Source organism: Ammospiza caudacuta, chromosome 5 (genome assembly GCF_027887145.1).
Source record: "Ammospiza caudacuta isolate bAmmCau1 chromosome 5, bAmmCau1.pri, whole genome shotgun sequence".
Taxonomy (NCBI): Eukaryota; Metazoa; Chordata; class Aves; order Passeriformes; family Passerellidae; genus Ammospiza; species Ammospiza caudacuta.
The window spans coordinates 64698517-64718339 of record NC_080597.1 but is presented as its reverse complement, the minus strand read 5'-3'; the positions used below and the strand labels follow the sequence as shown (position 1 = coordinate 64718339).

At 36.6% G+C, this 19823-nt stretch overlaps 1 protein-coding gene across 1 annotated transcript in view; it reads left to right on the top strand.

The window, feature by feature from the left end:
• Positions 1 to 19823, top strand: part of KMT2E (lysine methyltransferase 2E (inactive)) — a 55160-nt gene that overhangs the window by 17427 nt on the left and 17910 nt on the right. Inside the window, 10 exon segments of the mRNA XM_058804699.1 lie at positions 494 to 678; positions 7310 to 7421; positions 7792 to 8021; positions 9646 to 9726; positions 9900 to 9958; positions 14101 to 14273; positions 15265 to 15303; positions 16904 to 17116; positions 18486 to 18616; positions 19686 to 19803. Coding sequence (XP_058660682.1) covers positions 608 to 678; positions 7310 to 7421; positions 7792 to 8021; positions 9646 to 9726; positions 9900 to 9958; positions 14101 to 14273; positions 15265 to 15303; positions 16904 to 17116; positions 18486 to 18616; positions 19686 to 19803 — 1227 coding nt within the window. The 5' untranslated portion in view covers positions 494 to 607.

Sequence of the window (19823 nt, the reverse complement as noted above, 5' to 3'; positions counted from 1 at the left end):
AAAGGTTTCCTATCATTATTGTGAATTATTAGAATTATTTTGTTTTTTTAAAAATACTACATGGCAGTTAAGACATTTGTTTTCTTTTTTTAAGTGCAAAACAAAAGAGAACAGTGCTGGCTAAGACTTAGTTGCGAATTCTCTAACTAGGTTTCTATTGAAAGGTACAGCAACTAAGCTTTGACAGCAGAGGGCCAGTCTCTGGCACTTCCCTGATTGTGCTGGGGTTTTTAATCAGAAATTTGAATGATTGTCCATTTGTAATATGTTCAGGTTCAGGTGTTAAGATCATCACTCTCTTTAAAGAGGTTTATTTGCAGTTAATTTTAGAGAAGATTGAATGTTCTCCTTTTGCTTGTGTAAAATACAACTAGCGAAGTAATTGTGACAGATATAAATGGCAAATTTTAAAAATAAAATACATGATGTAAAATTGCCTGGGTTTGAAATGAGCTGACTTAATCTGGTGCATGTTGTGTTTTGTTTTTGGCAGGGTTTGTGGATGCACTTAGATGTTTGCAATGAGCACTGTGGCTGGCATGCCCCAGTGTTTTGGATACCAATGCATAGGACTCCGTAGTAATCGAATTTATCAGAAACGAACGTCATGAGCATAGTGATCCCATTGGGGGTTGACACAGCAGATACTTCTTATTTGGAAATGGCTGCAGGCTCAGAGTAAGTATGTGAACATAATTTGTAAGTGCTCTTGCCTATTTTTTAATTACTTTACTTTTTCCTTCATGGCCATTTTTTGAATACTGTTGGAGAAAACTTAAAGAATTTCCTTAGTTTTGTTGAGTTTTTAATTACTTAAATTAATAACTGTCACTTCATTTTATGTCAATTTCTTCCACTTTAGGGGAGCAAAGGAGAGAAGCTGAATGTTTCTACAAGTGCATGTTTTTCTTGCTTATCAGACTGACAAATAAAGATGCTCCTTGGTTTACTTCTCATCCTTCAAATATTTTGCCATTTCGGTTTCCTTTTTAACTACATGTAAAATTTTTTTTTGATTTTGCACGTTAGAAAGATAAAATAATTTGGTGCATTAAACTGCAAGAAAGTAGTAGTAATCAAGAAAAGTGTGTGAAGATATGGTATTAGCATTTCAGCTAGGCCTTCATTTTAAGAAATGAAGGCCTAGCTGAAATGCTAATACCATATCTTCAGAAAGTTAAGCCAGTAGAAAATGATTTAGTAACTGTGTATAAAGGGTTACAAAAGAGCTAGTGAAATCTTGCATTCAGTAAACTCTGACTTTGCACCAAATATTGTAGTGTAGTGAGTTTCTGGGATTTAGAGGATGGGGAGGGTGACATGTGGGGTTTTTTTTAGGGTTGAGGGGAGCTGTTCTTGTGCATGTGTGGTTTTTTGTGTTGTGGTTCTTTTCTGTTTTTTCCCCCTAGTCTCCTGTACAGTATTGATGGGCTAAGGTTTAGAAACTGTTGATCTCTGACTGGATACATTTCTTGTCAAGCAAGCCTTTCTGTGTGTGTAGCACACAGAATGTTTAAGAAGCAAGTGGTTTTTCTTCCAAACTTTGAAGGAAAGTTTTAGGAGAACTCTAGAACAGCTTTTTAAAGGGATGTTGCTCTACTGTGCTTCCAGGTATATATGAGGCTATTCTAGGTTTGTGCCATTTATTTGAAGAGAACAAAGAATTTGCAATTCAAATTTTTTTTTTGTTACAATAAATTTTTAAGTTGTTTTATCTTTTTATATTATAAATACTCTTAACCTTGGGGCAAAAAAAATTTTAACTGTAGTGAACCATTCACATTTCTTTTCATTTTTTTTCCTGTGCTTTTCTTTTATGTTTAGAGAGGGTCATGATTCCTGAGGTTGCTGACATTCCTTGCAGACACAGCATGTCATGCTGAAATGAAAATAAATAAATTTAGTTGTCAGTATAAACAAGATAGAGTTCACAGTGTTTTATTTGGTGGATACTGTCGCAGAGTGACCCAGTTAGGAGCTGCTTTTCTTCAGATGTCAAGTGGCTGTTACCACTTAGATTAATTCTTGTCATCTCTGCCGTGCTCACACTGAAGTGTGTGCAGGTGCATGATTGGTGTACGCTGATTTAAAAGCCATGTCGCTGTCACAAGAAGTGTGACACAAAGGTGTGTCCCTAATCTACCAGCTTACACGGTTGTAAACCCTTGCTATCACAATCCGTGTGGCTTACTCTTTGTTCTTGTGCATTTTCTTGCCAAGGGTAGCATGTTGGGCGTGGGGTGTATTAGTAACAGTCCTAGAGGGTCTTTGAGCACGTTGTGGGGTTTTCCCAGGGGGGAGGAGCTAGAATTTTTTCCTTGTGACTGGCAGGTCGGATATTGCTTCATATTGCTGAAGCATGAGCAAACACAGGAATGGGGGAGTGGCACACTTGATTATGCAGCAGAAGCAGCTTAGGGAAAAGCTCTTTGTGTAGTGCAGTCTGCTAGTGCTGAAAGATTTTTCCTTATGTTTTGAACCAAGGCATAAGCCTATTAAAAGAGGGGATATTTTATATGATTAATAGTTCCACATATTTTAATAATTGTAGCAAATAGCTGTGTGTGGAGTAGCCTAGTAAGAGGTTTAAGGATCTTAAAAATAGGGTGAATTAGTTTGTTTATGTTGCATGTACGTAAGTGGGGTCTTCCAGATAGATCTTTGTGTCATTGTAGTAAAAACACACATACTTGGCCTTTATGATCTTACTAAAGATGGGGATTTGTAACATCTTAGTGGTAAGGTGCTTGTACTTGCAAGCCGAACAAGCCATTTCTGAAGGTCCAAAATACTCTTCCTTCAGAGAGTGCTTGTGGAGTTCAGAGTGTAAATATAAGCTACACATTGGGAAATGCCATTGATGGTACTGCTTTTGTGGTTATATCCATACATGTTTTTTAGGGAGAAGGCCTGTATGATAAACCTCACAATCACAGTGTAGAGATCACAGTACTGAGTTCAGTATCCAGGAGAGAACATTGGTGCAGTCTTACCTACAGATAGGATCAGGCCAGCCTGTACTTGCAGGGCCTGCTGCAAGGTGCTTAGGTAGCAGAACCCACTCCCTGCTAGAGAAGCAGTCCTTGCTTCTTGTTGTCTGGCTGTCATGTGTCTTTGGTTAGATCAAGTGTCTTGAAATAGAAAATGTTGTTTCTCATACAAAATATATTGTGTTCTTTTGTCTGAGATGGCCTTCAGCTAGATGCTGTTCAGGTGTGCTGGTACAAACAGAAAACAAACCTAAACTCCTTGAAAATTAGACCCATCAAACTGGATTGTGGAAGGTGGATGTTGCTGAGAGGTTGCATTTGGAGTTCAGACAAATGTTCAGGAAGTACTTGTAGTATGCTTAGCTCACAGCCTAAAGCTTGGATACCCCACCTGCCTTTGAGCATTTTAGTGAGATTTTGTTTCCTGCTTGAACATCTATAAATTTATGGAAGTGGTTGATGGCCCCAAATTCTAACTGACTGTATTTTTGGGTATTAGTCAAAAATTGTGTGCTTTTTTTTTCTTAATTTATTACTGAATGGTCAGAAGCAAACAATGTTTAAAAGGAGTGGAATGAGGGAGGTGACATTTTAGAGACGAATTGGCTTCCTTTGAATCATTGCAGGTTGATTTCCTTAATACAGGTTAACTAACTATAAAAGTGTAGTGACTGAGGTTTTGTAAATTAACTGGTCTCGGGTGTTGCTTTTAGTTTCTCACTAATGCCATCTGCTGGCAACATGCAGAATATTTTGTTTCCATTTTAGAAATGAATGGTAGGAAATGACTCAGAACATGAAGTTGTTTCACTTGCTAAATGAAAATTCTCTCAAGGCTCTTTTTTTTTTTAAATACGGGCATCTCTGCTTTTTTAACTGATTTTAGAAAATACTATATTTCTGTTTTCAGGGTACAGGAATGTCTTAAAATCACTGCAGACCAAGATGTGCCAAGCTTTTTGTTTTGTTCACTGTGAACATTTTTCACAGTTTTGAATTGCTGACCACAGTGCTTAACAAGTATATATATTTTAGCTTTAGCAAAACACCATGGTCAGTTTATCACAGTAATATTTATTTATTTAGGAAATAACATTTTGATCAAGCTTCATATATACTGTGTTGCAATACAAACACTGTAGTTCGGATGAAAACCAAAAATACAATAAATATCTTTTAGTTTTGCAGTAAGACAGCAGTTGTTTGAGGTGAAGCTGAAAAATGTGGTATGATCAGAGGACTGACAGAATTAGTACCTCAGTCTCTGACAGAATTGGCTAATGGCCAAAATACAAGCAAGGAAAGCCTTACAGTGTTTTCACAGTTCTGAATGCTCACATGTTTTCCTCCTGAAACCTTGCTTTCTGGGATGGCTGTAGGAATGCCAGTGGTGAAATGAGGGGTGTCTGTCTGTAGTACAGTAGTTAGTGCCTTGCTGCTTGGGCCCTGGTACCTGAGCCCAAAAAATCTAAAACTTGATTTTTAAATTAGGTAGCGTCTCATGCTTTAATCATCTGTACAATTAAATATTTTACCAAGAGGCATTTCTTCTCAAAGCCTATTCTGAGATGCCTGTTTCAGAAGAAGGGTTTGACCTTTGAACAGACATGTGTAGAGAGGGCATATTTTCTGTTTGAGGTCAAGCACATGGTTGGCAAAGCCAGGAATGATAAGGAATTCAGTAACCTGTTTGTCAGAGTTGATTTTGTCTGTGGCTCTCTGAAGAATGGTGCTCATTCTGTACTGTTTTATGCCATCTATATCACTTTCCTGTTGACTGTAAAGGAAATCTGTGATGGCTCATTTCTAGTTTAAGTGAATGCTCTTGGAGCTCCTTCCCTTAGTTCTTGGTTTGTTCCCCACTTCCCCAGCCCAGTGCAGTGGGTAAGTGGAACAGTAACAGTTACATTCAGAGCTCTAGTGAGCATCTGTTATGATTGAAAGTAGTGTCTGTGCCTGGATAAGCATTTTAAAAAAGTTTTACTGAAAGCTGATTGTGCTCCAAAATTTTTAATAGTTGCCTTTCTGTATCACCTGATTTTGCTCCCACCATTTTTCTGGTTTGCCTTGTTCAAGTAAAGATGTGCCTTTTTCTTAGTAACATTGTTCTCTGAATCTGCTTTATGAGTGTTAAAACAGTTGGTGATAAATGAATGTTTCTGAAAGCTTTACACTTTTGCTTCCCACCACTGTTATGCCTGTAAATATTAAATTTTGTTCTCTTAAGTGGTTTATAAATGGCTGGATTAATAAGAAATGGGTGTAGGGTGTTGGGTGTATTGTCTTGCCTCAGATCTTGAAAGGGACCTGGACTATCTTTTTGATGACTTCTGTAGTCAGATGATGAAATACACAACCTCCTTTTTAGGACACTTTCATTGTTATCTTTCACTGAATGTTCCTGTGTTTAAGTAGCTGGTATTTAGGTCATAGTAATACTTATTTTTAATGAAGGAAACTCTCCTAAATTAATCCAGGATGGATTGTACCAGAATCCCCTCCTGCCTGTCCTTAGTAAGCCTTCCTGCTCTGTAAACAGAGTATTTTTCAGCAGGACCTAGGTTGAGCATTGAACACAGAGTGGATAAGAGTGCCTGTGCTGCTGCTTGTCCCACTCAGGAGATGGGGAGGAGCAGCAGTAGAAGCAGTGCAGTGGTCAAGACATCCTTGTTCCTGGAGAAGTTAATTTCTGCCATAGTCATGATGGATGTGTGGCTAATGCCTCGTTCACTGGCATTTTGGTTGGCTGGGTCATCACAAGGATTACTGGAGCACAGAAAAGATGTGTGATTACTGCACAGATGTGTTGGTAAATAGGTAAAAGCAAATTGGTTGGACAGGCACAGTTTTTCATCTTTTGTCTTTATTTTAGTCATGAGCTTGAGTTCCAAGCTGCTTCTAGAAGCTAATTATAACAAATTCCAAATAAAATTGTATTTTCAAGTTGTGAAAGAGTGTAAGAGAGTAAGTGAGGATTTTTCTGCATTTATGAGGTAACAAAGAACAAGTGCTGTCAGATTTGGTTTGTCTTATGCTAGTCAGAAGTTGTATTTTTAATGTTTGTACTTCACATGATTTTTGTGCTCACATGTTTGTTCATTCTCTCAAAAAAAAGGCAGCTGATGACTGTTGGAGACAGTAATCTTTTTAATTTTTTTTTTCCTTTGGACTCTAGAAACAAAAGCCCTCCCCCAGAAGTGCTTTTACCTAGTTTCTTCTTAAACAATTTTATCATTAGGGTATTAACCTCACATGGGAAAAAGCTCTTAAGAAGAACTGGGCCACCAAACCCATTAGTAGGACACTTTCAGAGATGTGAAAATACTGCATTTTGTTCAGAAAGTTAATGATTAATTTTTTTTTTCCAAAAAGTAACAAATGTAGGTTTCTGGTGCCCTTTTAAAACAAACTAATATTGCTTCATGGCATAACAAAAAGTCTCTATTAATGTGTAAGAAAAAATCCCATCAGTATCTCTTTTAATTTAAGATTCAGAAACACCAAGTTTATTTTAAAAATTACCTCAAGGAATTAGTAAGATATGTGAGAGGCAATAGAATTCACACATAACAGAAATAAAATTAGAAAACTGAGCCAGACCTGATTTGTAATGTGAATCACACCCGGGTCAGTTCTAAATGTTGATATTTTGTGGCGCCTTTTTTTTTTGTTTTGTTTAAAAGAAACCTGCATTAGTAACCTGGATTCATTTCTCTTGGTGTTATTAAATCATATGGTGCAGTGAAAATACTGCAAGTTATCTCAGTCATGCACACATGAACAGCTGCTCAAGAAAGGCCGTGAAGATGTAATTTTTTGTGCTCAAATAGATCTTCCTGTTCTAGTATTCCTTTATCTTTCTTGTTTTGTATTGCGGTTTAGTGTATATAAGCCACGGTTTGTATATTGAAGGAGGCACTGCCTTTGATACAAAACCTTGTCTTGCAAATTATCAGCTTTTTCTTTCTATCTAGAGATAAATAAATAGAAGCTGCCTTGTTTAGGTGCTTAGCCCTGGTCAGATGTGTGCTCGTAGGAGCAGCCGGTGCGGTGGTGCCCGCGCTGCCGCTGTGTGCCGCTGCAGGGCTCGATGGATGTGCGGGCCGGAACGCAGCGTCCGTGCTCGGGCTGAATTCCCTTGGGCAGCTTTGCTGCCGTCAGCGAGCGGCCGCCGGGGCTTGGAGTTTGTTACTGCCCCCATACTGCTTTAAACACAATCAGCAGGAGTTAATTAGAAGTTGTGCAGCAAGTACCTCCAATTTATTAATATAAATCACATAGTAATTGCATTTGTTGCTCTTCTGTCTTTTGCCTTGCAGACCAGAATCTGTAGAAGCTAGCCCTGTGGTAGTTGAAAAATCGAACAGTTATCCACACCAGTTGTATACCAGCGGCTCGCATTCACACAGTTACATTGGTTTGCCCTATGCAGTAAGTTTTGTGCAAAGTATTCTGTACATAATTCATTATGGAAAAATATGCTGGTTTTATCTGGAAAAACTGATTCATGCTTATCTTTCTGTATCTTATTGGGAGTTGGGTAGGTCAGATAAAAATGGTCTGTCAGAAGCAGAACATAGTGAACTTAAAGGTATAGCATAGTTGAGAAGTTAGAAAATAAGATTGAATTGGGATATAAAACATAAATACAAAATTTAAAATATTTTAAATATATAAAATTGGATATAAAAATACAAAATCTTAACCTTTTACTAGAAAATTAAGAAGCCTGAAGTTCCTTGCTTGAATAGCCATCAGTGTATAAGCATTTACAATAAATTACCTTTTCACAAAATTCCAGGACCATAACTATGGTGCTCGGCCTCCTCCAACGCCTCCAGCTTCTCCTCCTCCATCAGTGCTTATAAGCAAGAATGAAGTAGGCATATTTACCACTCCCAACTTTGATGAAACCTCCAGTGCTACTACCATCAGTACGTCAGAGGATGGAAGCTATGGAACAGATATTACCAGATGCATTTGTGGCTTTACACATGATGATGGATATATGATCTGTTGTGACAAATGCAGGTAATGCATATTAAAATAACTTTAAAAGTAAAAATTACTTAAGGCTGCACTGAAAGTGAATGTAACTAAATGGTGTTTTAGTTATGATGAGTCACAAAAAATTTCCTCCATCAAAAAAGTGCTTGAAGGTTGTGTGTTTTTCTAATAGGCAACATAGTCAGTTAAGGCCAGCGATTATTTTATAATTTAATTCTGGTCATTCTTGGCTACTCATTAATTCGGTCATGCCTTTGCTTGTGCATTGCTGCTTAATAAGGGTACACCTTTTTTCCCCTCTAAAAAGGATGTCTGTGGTACTCTGTCCCAAGTTATTTGTTAGTAGAGTAAAATGAAGACCCAGGCATTACTTAATGTGCATGTACTAATAAGGCATCTTGGTGAATTATGTAAATGTAAATCAAAGAACTTGAAGGATGCAAAATAATGTGAAAGAAACTTCTTGAGTATTGATTTCTCCGTGCATGATCTTTCTGATTACTCTTCATTTTTCAAAGGATTTGGTTAATAAGTATGAAAACACTAACCTAGGTTCTTAGTGGAGAAGCTGAAGTTAAATATTTTAGACTTCTGAGTTTATGCTTAAGCACCTACTTGATCGCAGTATAGTAAGAGATTGCTTTTGAATACTTGGAATTGGAAAAATAAGAATATAAGTTTTTAGAGCTGATACACTTAACAGGAGAAAACAAATGTTATGTTTCTGCTCTATTAGCCTGTCTTTTTAAATTTGGTTAATGAATACTGCTGGATTTGTTAGATCTTTGTGTATTATAAAACAATAGTTATAGCTACTTATAATATTAATTTGAGCTCCATTCTTCTCTCTGCTTATGTAATAAGCTTGTTAGTAATTTCTCATGGTCCTAAATTCTGATAATCTTGCTCATTCTTTTGAAATGTATTAAGATGTTCTTCCAGCAGTGGAGTTGTAGGCAGTCACCAGTTAGGTAGAGTCTTTCTCCTTTGAAGAAGAGATTCTCTGTGAGGAGCTGAATTTACCACAACTCTTTCCAAGTGGGAAGATAACTCTTTTTGTGTCCCTCATCCTTCTAGCAGTGTAGGGCTGAGTATAAACTACTGGTTTAGGTTAGACTTCAGTCTAGCAAGCAGTCTCTTCCCTGACTCTGGGAAGAAGTTAAAGCTCTTTCTTTGCTGTGCAGCAGTACTACCAGTTTATAACTGGGTGTATAAAAATGTGTATTTATTTTTCTCTTAAAATATATAAGGAAATAAAACTGTTTCTTAGTGTATATTTCTCTAGATAGAAATATTTTACGTACCCTTTTCTAAAAGGGAATTGAATCCTTTTGTTTAAAACCAAACCTCTTGTTGCTATGTAAAACATAAGTCTTGTTACTGAGGGTATTTGTCTCTATCTTGTTCTCTGTTGTGATAATTTACCATTTGTTTTCTGATGTTGGAGAAAAATTTCCAAGAGAGAAAATGAGTCAGCTAGCAGAGTGGTGGCAGAGATAGTGATTGAGATGTAGTTTTAAGCTGTATTGAATCTGAGTAAAGATGACAATGAAAAAAAAAAAAGAGCAGCTTACCTTCTCTATGTATTGTGCATGCAATTTTTTTAATTGTTCTTTAAAGTAGGGATTTTGTTTTGATCTTTTCATAGTGTCTGGCAGCACATTGACTGCATGGGAATTGACAGACAGCATATTCCTGACATATATCTGTGTGAACGTTGCCAACCCAGGTGAGTAGTTTGGTTGATTTTGAACTCTGAAACAGAATGGAACAGTGCACAACTGGTATTTTTCCAAGTATCTGAACATATAGTTACTTTACTGTTTGTTCTGTAATAGTCAATGGGAAATGCCAGAGGTGTGTTTTAATACTTAAATGTGCTGATTTATTTTCTAATTTCAGGAGTTTAGATAAAGAAAGAGCAGTGCTGTTGCAACGAAGGAAACGGGAAAATATGTCAGGTGAGTAAAATGTAAAGCTCTTTTCTTAGTAAAGGTGATAAAATAAGTAGAAATTTATTTATAAAGACTTCAGAGCACATACATGGTTCCTACAGTTTTGAGAGCCTTCAGCATATAAGGTTCAGTAAATCAATGCCTTTTACTTGATTGTATTTTACCAAGATAACATAGTATTAGAATTGTTGTAGCTCCACCTGTTTTATTAATGGTTTTCAGCACTGTGGGTTTTTTATAGCAGTGTGGAATAATTCAATCTGTTCAATAGTGATCAAGTTTCTTAATAAGCAATGTTGCTTTTATAATAACTGCAACTCCTTTAACTAAGGTGCTGAAAAAAAATGTGGAAAAGCTTTAAGTTTCTTCTCTTGGAATGAGAGAGGATTTCTAAGTCTTCTTTCATTCTGGAAAAAAGTTTCAGGGAGAAATCCTAATTCTTATATGTTGGATGTAGATTGGGTGTTTTGGTATGGCTCTGGAGTTTTTTGGACAATGGGAAAAGTTGTTAAACCAAGTCAATATGATGTAGGTAATAATGATGTTTTGAGGGGTTTTTGCCTTTGATAACCAAGGTGGCATGTAGTGCAAGTACCCATTTCAGTCTGGGTATTTTATGCAAGTAGTTCTTGAACTTTGAAATCTTGAACAGGATTTCAAAACTCACCTGGCCTAAATTGTCAGGAGTTCTGTCTGGCCATTACCAAAGCGTGTTGTAGAATTCTTGGTTGACAGCTGGTACTTTCAAGCTCTATTACAAAAGTAATAACCTGGGAGGAGGTCATCCCCTAAATGTAACGTGTTTTACTTCCAGATCATGTCTCTGAAGTAGTGGAGTGTGTGTGTGTATTTTAAGATTTCTTTTAAAATTACCATGTAAATATGGTCCTGCTTCCCATGTCATCTGGCTTCAGAAAGTCTGAGGGGTGTGTGGCACAACTGTGCTTCTTGGTGCAGTTGACACATGGTGTTGTCTGCTACTAAGTTGTCTAAAGTCCTTTAAAGGTGTTAATGACCTACTTACAAAACCAGGGTCATTTTTTGTCTTGTCTGTTTTCATTTTAACAAAACCAAGCTTAATTTATACAGTTTTCCTTGCCCTACTAGGTCAATCAAATTTAAATTGTGAAAATTTTTGGAATTTAAAATTATTTTTGTTGATTCTGTTGAAATAGTAGAACAAGTAGATTTATAATTCATTTTGAGTTGATGAGTTCACTGACTGCTCTGATATTACTGTGAGGTTGGACTTGAATTTTCATAACAAATAGGGGAAGTTGATGATCTGAGCTATTTAATCTCTTGGGATTTGCAGGCACACTATCTGGTCATTTACTGGTAAATTTAAGGGAAGAGAGATTAAAAATCTTAGGAGGAGCTGATGAGATCTTCCTTTGAAGTTAGTGTTTAACCCTCCTCAGTCTTGATCAGTGTTCTAAATCTGTTACATGAATTCAGTAGGAAAGGAAATACTAAATGTTAAGCCAAAGTATCAAAACAGTTGAAAAGAAAGACAAATTCTGGTTCTCTTTAATCTAAAATGTGATCAAAGTGCAGTATTGATTACTGTGATTTATAATACATAACTTGAATGTCTGTGTTTACACCTCTTGATTTCCATTTAGCTTGGGTGAATATATTTTGTGTTGACTGCTGTACAGTTTGGTTGGACTCAGTGATTTTGAGTAAAAACTGAGACCTGTGTGAGACATTAGTAAAATGGGCAGTTTTCACAGATGATTTCAAGTAGGAAAAGCAAAAGTGGCTTTTGGTGGCCATCAATTTGAATGGATCTTTTCAATGTTTTAGATACTCAACAGAAGCAGAATGTTACTTTTAACTTAATTATTAGTAATTTACAGGTGTTTGATAAAAGATAGGACTGCATAATTTGCTCTTTAATGAATAAGTCTGTATATATAGAGCTTTTCACTTAAATATGAGAATTCTTTAGAGTAAAATGTCTTTGTTGTAAAGATTTCTAAAGAGTTACTGATTTAACCTTTGGATGAAACACAGCTAACAGTGGGGAGAAAGTAGTAGATCAGTTAGTTTGCTCCAAGAAAAGAGCTTTTAATTGAACATTTCACATGATAGAAAATTTTGTGTGTTAAGCTTTTATGTGTAACCACATCATCCTTTTCCTGGCAATGTTCTTAGCCCATTCTTCTGGGCCCTGTGGTTGTATGAGATGGTGTTGATTTTGTTTTTCTGGTATAAAAGTCCAGTTCTGGTGCAGCTCAGTGTGCAGTGGATTTCTGACTATGGTTCAGTGAACTGAGCACCTTTGTCAAGCCAATACTCCCTCAGTTTTATACTGGATGTTTTGGGCTTTGCTGTTTGTTTTGGGCTTTTGGGTTTTTTGATGGTTTTTTTTTTAAGATGAGATATCTTGATGTATAACATAAACAAGGATGTTGCTTCAAGCTGTTTGGCCTTGAAATTGCTGCTGTCAAGATCACTTGCTGCTTATGGGTAAATTAATCTGGGCCCAGAACTTGTGAAATTTGGAGAGTTTGTGTCTTTGCTTCTGACTGCAAGCTCAAGATCTCCCCTTAGTATGCTTTACCAAGGCTCTTCAAAGTGAAAGCAGGTTATGTAGGTTAGAGAGGAGTGTCTCAAAACAACTCCATGTAATTACATGTTCAGCTGAGGTAATTATTTTTTACAGTAAGTTAGAGCACAGTGCAGACAGCAATACTGAAATGTTGCTTCCCTAAGGAAAACAGTGTTTTGTGGGGTTTGGGGCAAGGGGAGAGGTGTGTGGCTGTGATGTCATGATTCTGTAGGCACTAGTGTATGGACTGCAGACACTGACAATTTTAAGTTTCTGTTTCCCAGGCATTGGTTATTCTGCTATTTATTCTTCTTTGATTAGACGTTTCTTCTTTCCTTGTGCTTTTTATGCTCATTTAGACAATATTCTCAGCAGAGATGTTAACAAATTCAGTAAACATCATAAATTCCTAGCTTATGAAATACAATTATGTGCCTGATAAGGTGTTCAAAAGAATAACCATGATGCTAAGATGAGATTGTTTGCTATGCACAGAAGAATCCTGTTAAGGAATGTTGTGAGCAGGAAAAATCCAGAGTAACCAGAGTAGCTGGAGTTCTTTATTTAGTAAAGAGGGTTTTGAGAATTAGGACTGCTGAGTGCACTGATTAAAGCAACATCCTTCTGAGAGCAGAAGGAATGTTTTCTCTGCTCTCATATTAAGTATTTGTAAAGCCTGCTTCTGTGGTGTGTGAGAAAGTTTTGCTTAGTGTGAAGTGTATTTACTGAATGCAGAATATTTGGAAAAGCTGCTAAAATCTGAGAAGCCTGTACTGAGCACATGCAAACAACAGTCTCTTATCTGTGTGCATCATCTCTCTTCCAATCCTCCCCATCCTTCACAGCCTTTCATCTTGACAGAACTAGGGTAATCCTGTTTCAGGTCAGGATATGTGTTTGTCTGACATAAATGCTGATGTATGCTAGATTTCAGGCTTTGGCCTTTAGGTCTGTGAGAGCACAGCACAGAGAAAAAGTATCTGTCAGTTTATGTCTGATCATCTCTTTTCTCTTCCTGAGCAGCAGAATGTTACTGTTAGGGGATTTTGAGTACAAAAGGCTTTTGGCTAAATTGACGTATTAACCCTGAAAAAGGCACTTGACAGTGCAAATTGCAGCTGAAATAGTTGATTATGACTATGACATGTGATTAATTAATAGAGCTTCACAAGAAATGCTGGCCAGTCATTAATTTTAATCCCTTCCAGAATTCAGTCATCTGAGAGAATCCAAATGCTGTATTACAAGTAAAAGCTATATATAAGTAAATGTGTTAACAGATTTTTTTACCTTTTTTGTTCTAGTTCTAATTTTGTTTAAAATGGAATATGGTCTTTAATTCCATTCAAAGAATGGAATTTAATCTGGTAACTTTTTCTTACCTTGCATTACAAACCTGTCTTAATTACCAGTTTCTCATTGGTCCTTCATTTTCATGCTGTTGCAACTGTTGGTGAATTTTGCATATGAGTTCTTGGAGCATTTGTCATTATGAATTTTTGTATTTTGGAAACAGATGTAGAGTAACTAGTGAGTGTTCTAGTGTTCTTTCTGCAGTACTTGATTATTTAGAGTGTTCTTTGTTTTCAAGATGGGGACACCAGTGCAACAGAGAGTGGTGATGAGGTTCCTGTGGAACTGTATACGGCTTATCAACACACACCAACGACAATTACTTTAACTGCTACAAGAGTTACAAAAGTCAATGATAAGAAGAGGAAAAAAAGTGGAGAGAAAGAACAGAACATAGCAAAATGTAAAAAAGTAAGTGAATGTAATTTCTCTTATTACTTTGTGTTATAATTTATAGCTATGTGACATTTCTTACCAAGAGACACTGATTTAAAAATCAGGCTATTTTACTACCTGGGTTTAGCTTGAAATATATTACTCTGCAGTAAATTAGTGTCTTCCTGGGTGCCTGACCCCCACGACTTCTCCTTATTTCAAGTTAATATATCCTGCCTGGGCATGTTCAGTTTTATAAAGGAGGCAGAATCTCCCCACAGGAATTGCATTTACTGGACCATTTGAAATAGTTAGAGGTGGTGCAGAACAAGCTTTGGGTTACCCAAAGAAGAATTCCTTGGAAGTCTTCATTTGTGGTGGTTTTAAGTACAGAAATGTTTGCCATTGGTTGTCCATTTATTTGAGTAGAAATTGTGTAGAAGTGTGCTGTAAGAAAGCTAGCTGCTAAACTAGAGTAAAAAAATAATGACATTATGCTGTTTAGCTGCAGATGTACAAACTATATATGTGAAGACAAAACATATGTGAGGAAGTAAAGTACATGAAACTTCCTGAACAAGTGGTTTTCATGGTTACTTTCCTTGGCTTGGATGAGAATTTTGTTTTTTAAAACTTCAAAGTCAGAATAAGTTATTGATGTCTTTTTTGCTATCTTTAGTAAAATGTTTCCTTTTGATTGAATAATTCTCAATACAAATCAATTGCCATGTATTCCTCTGTTACCTCTGATATTTTAGCTTGGATTCTGAATTTCTGGAGAATCAAGTTGTAATGTGAGAGGAAGGTAGAGGTACCTGACTACTGTGCACTTAGTTAGGAATGCTGAATGCTTTTAAAATACATTTTGTGAGACATAACCTCTTACCTTCTTGAGATTTCAGCATAGTTTGTTCTTTTCTTTTCATCTTTCGTGTTTAATTAAAAAGTTGTTCATTAATAGCTTTTCAATTCCTTAAGAGATTTTGTATTTCCTCCAGTGAATATGAATATCTTAATTTTATTCCAGGCGTTTCGAGAAGGATCCAGGAAGTCTTCAAGAGTAAAGGTAATGTGATTTTGTTTGGGTTTTGTTTCGTACCTTAACTGTATGTTACTTAAATAATAAGCATCAGGAATATAATTGGGGCTGTACACTAAGAACTGTTCTCTCTTGGTAGCTAATATATTACATATGCATCATAGTGATTTTAAATTAAGGCATGAGCACTACATCTCTGCCCTCTGAAATTAACTGAAATAATTAGTGCAAATTTTTATTTCAAGAGCCAGTGGATTAATTGGGGCTCATGTGTGCTATGCAAGGGAGTAAAATTGAGTGAACGTTTCATTTAAATTTAGTGGCTCCAGCTTTTCATAACTGTTTAGCAGCAAAGTAATGAAGTAGCTGTACTGAATTTGAAAGCTAAGTTAGTGGTTCTGCTCTGTCAAACCTCCATCTACACCTGGTGGGACTCCTGTATATCTGGCAGGATTTTAATCACTGGTACTGGCATAGTCTGAGGGAATTGTGTTGGGATGTCTGCTTTGTAAGATTTAAATGTTACAGCAGTCTTTAAATTTTCTGTGATATAAAAATGTGCATGGTGTGAGAACTAGGTATTTCCATAGTTCATTCATACTTGGAATATATAAAAACAAGTGGGATGCAATTTATGCTTCAAATGTCTAAGATGTGCCTTGGGAAACAGTGAAGATGGATTGGGGAAGAAAAGTCTCTAATTTTGTGGGGTTTTTTTAATATGGTGCTTGTAAGGTTCCATTGTTTTTTCATGGCTGTCTTAGCATCACACCTTTGAAATGCTGTTTGTGTGTATGGTTTTCTTCATGCACAAAAGAAATGTAACCAGGTCAATTGAATTGCTGAACTACTTGTGTTTTATTAATGTTTAATAGTGTCTCTGCTCAGGTGGATAGAAAAGGGAGCGTTGGCTGGCTGCTGCTGTCCGTAAGGAGCTTTGGTTGGCTGCAGCCTGGCTGCTGCTTGTGAGGTCTGGAGGTACAATGGCACTTTCTTTAAAAGTGAAAGGATCTGAAGCACTACAGAAGGAAATTGTATAGTGAGGAGCAGATAAGGAGGGAAAAATTTGATGTGTAAAGCCTGTAGCATTAGAGTCACAACCTTAATGTAGCAGGTGTACGATTAATGAAGTTTAGTAAGTTATGCAGCAGAAGAAAAGATACAGCATGATCTTTGAAGTTGAAAGGAGAATGAATATAAAGTCTGTGTATTACAGGATAAAAGCTGGAGTTCTCTGTATTTGCATATGTTCACAAAAGTTGAGTGGGCAGGGAGACCTGACCCTCCAACTCCTGCACTTAAATTCGTGATGCAGTGCAGTTGTGGGAGGAAACAATGTCACTCTCCATTCTCATCCCACTAAGAGCAGGAATCACTGTTGAGGAGGGAAAGCATTCCTGAACTTGGGTGATACTTACTAAATAATAAAATTCTTGAAAGGACAAATGTAATGGGACTGAATTTATCTCAATGTTTTTAAGTAATACAAAGTTTTATACTAGACTTGCTAAAGAAACCCAGCCTGTAAATCAGTGGCATACCTTTGCCCATCATTTTGTGTCTTGTTACAGAATTTTTCTTTTAATATCTTGCCTTCTAATATCTGGTGACTTACTTCAATTTTTAGGGCTCAGCTCCAGAGATTGATCCTACTGACAGTTCGAACTTTGGATGGGAAACTAAAATCAAGGCATGGATGGATCGCTATGAAGAAGCAAATAATAACCAATACAGTGAAGGTGTCCAGAGGGAGGCACAAAAAATAGCTCTCAGATTAGGCAATGGAAATGACAAAAAAGCAGTCAGCACCAGCAATCTGATTTTCAAACCTCCAGTAGAGGTAATGAGCTGTGCCTTGTTGTGTTACTGCATGATGTGTTTGTACATGACATTAGATGCCTTAAAGAAACCCCAAGCAACCAAAAAACCCCAAACCAAAACAATAAAAAAAGCCACAGGAGAAAACACAAAAAAGGGACTTCGCATTCACTTTTTGTTCCTTGTCTCACCAGATTTGAGCATCAGAATTTTAACATATTTTTCAGATTTTTATACATTCTGTACCACCCTGGTTATGTTTACATTTGCATATCATTTATCCTAAAAAGTAGCTGAGGTGTTCGTTTCAGCCTGAATATTGGGTTGCCCTTAGACTGTCTCTTGACACATAGCTTTAGTCAGCTTTGCTGCTGTTTCTCTCTGAGAGATACCTGGAGTTGTTAGAGTAGAAAGAACCAATGGAACTGAATTTATTTTTTTCCCCCTACTATGTGTATCATGATGTTATTGTCAACATTTTTCTTAAGGTGTGGTAGGTGTTCTGGATGTTCATGGGTGGTATTTCTGATAGTGATTCTTTTTTGACTCATCCTGTAATTTCTAGTTAATGAGGAAGTTGTGCAGTGCTTTTTTCTAGCCTTATTTATCAGTAACTTACCAGTTACTTACACACTTAAAATCAGAGCCATGTAAAAAACTTAGTATTTTGTAGCAGAAATCTGGAGGAGTAGTTACTGTAGCAGATTAATGGAAGCATCTTTGCTTCTTTTTCTCAAAGACCATCATGGCATATGGGACACCCTCCTTAGAGGATTATCCCTACTTACAGAGCCTTTTGCCTACATAGAGGCTACTTCCTTTTTCATTGGTGATGGCAGTTATGAGAGGTGTGAGTTCACTAATTGCCAGGGTATGTATTGGTTTTTAATTAAAGCCATCCTTCCATCTAAAAATATGAAAATTAATTTGGAAACTCTGTCAGGATTCTTTTTTTTTTTTTCAATTATTACATTATTCCCTGTTTTGATTTTTCTTTAATGAGTTGTGAATGTCTGCATGTTTTGTTTTGTTCAAAGGAATTGTAGCTTTTTGAAAGTGTTGTGCAGAACAATGCAGCAGTTCATCCTAGTCATGGTGAGAGTTAAGTGCACTAAAGGCTATAGTACTTGAATTGTAAAAACATGAATATGTTGGTTTTTAGCCATGTCCTGGAGAGCTAAGGCCAAAGCATTCCTTGTGTCTAAATTGATAACTAGTGGCATTGCTAGGTGAGCAAGACAGCTTGGTCAGTTCAGTTGGAGGTTTAATTACAAAAAGAAGGGGCTTTTTTAGTTCATATAAAATTGTTAAATAGTTGTGAAAATATAATATGCTATTAATGGAAAAATGGTAGAAAGTAAAAATTTATAAATGAATCTGTGTCTTTACAGAGTTATGTGCAAAAAAACAAGAAAATTTTAAAGGCTGCCAAAGACTTGCCTCCTGATGCACTTATTATTGAATACAGAGGAAAGTTCATGCTGAGAGAACAATTTGAAGCTAATGGATATTTCTTTAAAAGGTTTGTTCATTCTTTATGTTTCAGTCAAGTGATTGTTAAAATGATGCTTGCCAAACTGTTGCTTCAAGTACAAGTGGATCTTAGTTACCAGCAGTGTCTTGTATTTTACTTTGTGTGATTAAAAGTAATGACAACTCTGGAACCTTTTCTGTCCCCTTCTCTTCTGGATATCCTTACAGATTTATTCAGGAGCTAGTTTTCTCTTTTTTGTTCCTTCCTAATTATAGAATTCTTGCATGCTCGGCTGGGTAGTTGTTCACCTTAAACCAGGAAATAGACAGGTTCTGCCATCATAGAATAATGACTATATTAATGGTAAAGGCTTTATCCTTTATGAGAGAAATGGATTTTAAGTCCACAAGGCTGAGAATGAAATTGGACACAGGTCAGCTTGGGGCTGTTTTACTGCTAGAGTTCTCTAGTTAGTTTACTGAGCAGTGTGTGGCTGCTTCCTTCTTCCTGTGGGTTGGTTTTGATGCTGCCACTAACTGCATGAACACACCTCCTCAGAAATTTGCAGAATGCCTCTTGAAGGAGATGGAGCTTTTGCTCAGTAAAGATACAAGGTTCCTTGGAACTTGGAATAGCAGAATTTAAAGTATGACTTTATAAAGTATTTGGAGGCCCCTTTCCTTCAGGAGGGTTGGTGCTAGTGATGCTGCAGGTGTTAGGCAGGGATGTGGTGGTCTTACTTTTTAAAAAAACTGTTCTATGTGGCTTATAAATTTCTGAGTTTCATTTTAGGGCCTGTCATAAAAAAAGTTTAAGAAATTTGAAAAACTTTAACAGTGTGTCTTCCATGTCTAGTGCTTGCTCTGTTAATGTTCTCCCTGTGGATCCTATGCAGATGATACAGGGCTGTAACTCCATCTTGAGGTATTCTGAGAATATATGTGGGGAATATATCTGCTAAAATCATGAAGCTTGAACATGTCATTCTTAGATTAGCCTCCAAATTTGGTGTATTGTACCAAGCATCATGTTACAAAGCTGACTAATAAGGAGAATAAGCACTGTTTATCATCTTGAAAAATTAATGAAATTCCCAATTTTCTTGTGTGTTTTTCAGGCCGTACCCATTTGTTTTGTTTTACTCCAAATTCCATGGGCTAGAAATGTGTGTTGATGCAAGAACTTTTGGAAATGAGGCTCGATTTATCAGGCGTTCATGTACACCAAATGCAGAGGTGAGCACCTTTAGAAAGTT